Source organism: Papilio polytes, unplaced genomic scaffold (genome assembly GCF_000836215.1).
Source record: "Papilio polytes unplaced genomic scaffold, Ppol_1.0 DF823980.1, whole genome shotgun sequence".
Classification (NCBI taxonomy): Eukaryota; Metazoa; Arthropoda; class Insecta; order Lepidoptera; family Papilionidae; genus Papilio; species Papilio polytes.
Genome location: NW_013525224.1, coordinates 543,538 through 546,088, shown reverse-complemented (window position 1 = coordinate 546,088; position 2,551 = coordinate 543,538). Strand labels below are relative to the sequence as shown.

The window sequence follows — 2,551 nt, the reverse complement described above, 5'->3', positions numbered from 1 at the left end:
TTCAAACTAATTCTTAATTAGTGTAAACATAACTTAAGTCGATAAGTACAGTTAAAGTAACAGTTGAACCAAAGTACTAACTATAATTCGTAAAATAGAAAGTAAAAATGACTGTAAACAAAGAATTGATAAGATTCTGAATGTAAGGGGACCCTAATATGATCAAGTCTTACTTCTTTCCTTTAATCATCTTCTCTAGCGCGGCGCACTGCTGCTTCTGCATGGCCATCTTCTCCTTGGCGTGTCGTTTCCGCATCGTCTCCAGCTCCTTCTGCTGCTTGCGGCCCGTCTTCAGGAATCCCTTCTCCTGGCGCAGCGACTCCACCGTGATCGGCTCGAATACTAACGGCGGCTCTGATAACGGGAATACGAAGCTATTTGTTTTTTGTTATAGTATAAGTTGATAAACGAACAAGCGGTCACTAGATTTCGCCGAAATAGCGAAACGATGCCTATACGTAGAAGTGTTGTCTATCGTTAATTGCTGAATAAGGTGCACAGAAATATTTCGTCTTTCTATGCGTTTCCTAACTCTGTAAATGTAGATATTTCACACTAAATCTACAGTAAAGGACTTATGGCCGGTTTCCAAGATACGTTTGACCATTTGTTAGTGTTTTTGGTTCGATAAATTCAAGAAATAATGCGTTCTGAAATACGTAACTTGAGTTTTGCCCCGATGAAAACATGGGTTAACCTAACACTAATGATTCGATAGGTACTTACAAAACAAGCGGAAACTTCAGAAACTCAGCATTAATGATCATTTAACAACTCTGTTTCTGTGTTCAATTGGTAGTAAAATTTCAACCAGCAACATCAAGTTTCCGTAGTGTAGCGGTTATCACGTGTGCTTCACACGCACAAGGTCCCCGGTTCGATCCCGGGCGGAAACAGAAACTTTTTTGTGTTTATTTTTAGTTTAATCTCCGTAATAAAATTAGAAAATCGTTGTCACATAATACTAGAATTATATAAATGTTTTCAGTTCATAATATTACGTCTTTATTTTTGTATCAAAAGCTTTTACAATAAAAATAGCGTTCAAATAAACATTCATAAAACGTCCGGTTTTAATGTTATTCTAAAATTATTATTTGGCGAACTGCCAAATGTTGGATAAAATTCACGGTAACAAAGGGTTTCAACTAGGGTTGTAACGGAGTCCATTTTAACGGAAGCGGAAGCGGAGGTCAACAAAAAAATATTAATTGTGATTAATTAAAGAAATAAAAACTAAAAGTACGTTAATTCAAAATACAGATTGGTACGTAATTACAAGATACAGTTTATTATGCAAATATAATGTATAACAATTATAGTTAGTTGACATATCACGCCGCACGGGTCGCACAGATACCTAATCGCCATTCTCGCGTTAAAGACGTAAATTAACCTCCGTTATAACTCCGCATATTAAATAACAGAAGCGAAAGCGGATGCAGAATTATCATTCCTTGTGGAAGTTCCGCACTTGCGGATGCGGAAACAGAGTTTCGTTACAACCCTAGTTTCGACTGTTGAAAATTTGTATTAACATTGTTGTTTCTAAATCCTAAAAGGACAGCAATATTTGTACAATCTTAATTTACTAAACCTAAGGGGACATAAATATAAGAATACAGTTTATTTTTATTGGATTTCTCGATAACATTCTAAACTACAAGGCAATTTAATGCGTAGACCTTGATATCATAACAATAAATAGAAAATGTTTGTCTGTATGAAATTTTAAAGCGTCTATAGACATATTAATACTTATCCTACTAATATTATACATGCGAAAGTTTAGATGGATGTTTGTTAGAGTTTATAGTCGAAATAGCTGAATGGGTCTCAGTTTGGCATCAAGGGCGGATCCAGGGGGTGTTGACCCCCGCTGGGCTGGTTGGTCAAGAGCTTGACAAAATATATTTACATATTTTGACAAGCTCTTGACTTGACCACGACTATGTGATCACGACGTCAAAGCTGGATCCGCCCTTGTTTGGCATAAACGTAGATTTTAGTCTGGAAGAGCTATAGGCTATTCACTTTTTTAATCGGACGGAGACACGGGCGAAAGCTAGTTATTAATTAACTAAAAAAATAAGTACCTTTAATAGATTTCCTATTGATATCCAACAAGCGCGGAACAAACATGTAACTAAACATGAATCTGTTTATATCCATTTTTAAATCACAAAACACGCTTTTATTAAAAAAAACAATGTGATTAAAAAACTATATTCTTTTTCTTGAGGGAAACAAATAACTATGCAGTCTTTATATTTAGAAAATTAAAGATTTTGAATACGTTTCGTTATGTTCGCGGCACGACTGTTTCTGTTGGGCGGGCGCATGAAAACATAACCCAATGTATTTATGGCACAAGCGATGCGATCTAGCGACATTACGAATTTATATACTGAAGAATGTTTGTTTGTTAGGTTGTAATTACTTTTAGTCTGGATTTCTTTTATAAAGATTTGGTTTAATGAAACCTAGGATAAAGTTATTCTATAAGAAAATTAATTAATGTGTTAGTTTTCTAAGAAATATGAATACTATA

General features: G+C 35.0%; 1 protein-coding gene and 1 non-coding gene across 2 annotated transcripts in view; one reads left to right on the top strand and one right to left on the bottom strand.

Moving 5' to 3' along the window:
- Positions 1-2,551, bottom strand: part of LOC106101440 (1-phosphatidylinositol 4,5-bisphosphate phosphodiesterase) — a 44,527-nt gene that overhangs the window by 3,348 nt on the left and 38,628 nt on the right. The window contains 1 exon segment of the mRNA XM_013280677.1: positions 153-354. Coding sequence (XP_013136131.1) covers positions 153-354 — 202 coding nt within the window.
- Positions 824-896, top strand: Trnav-cac. Its single transcript has one exon. It is a non-coding gene; the product is annotated as a tRNA-Val (tRNA).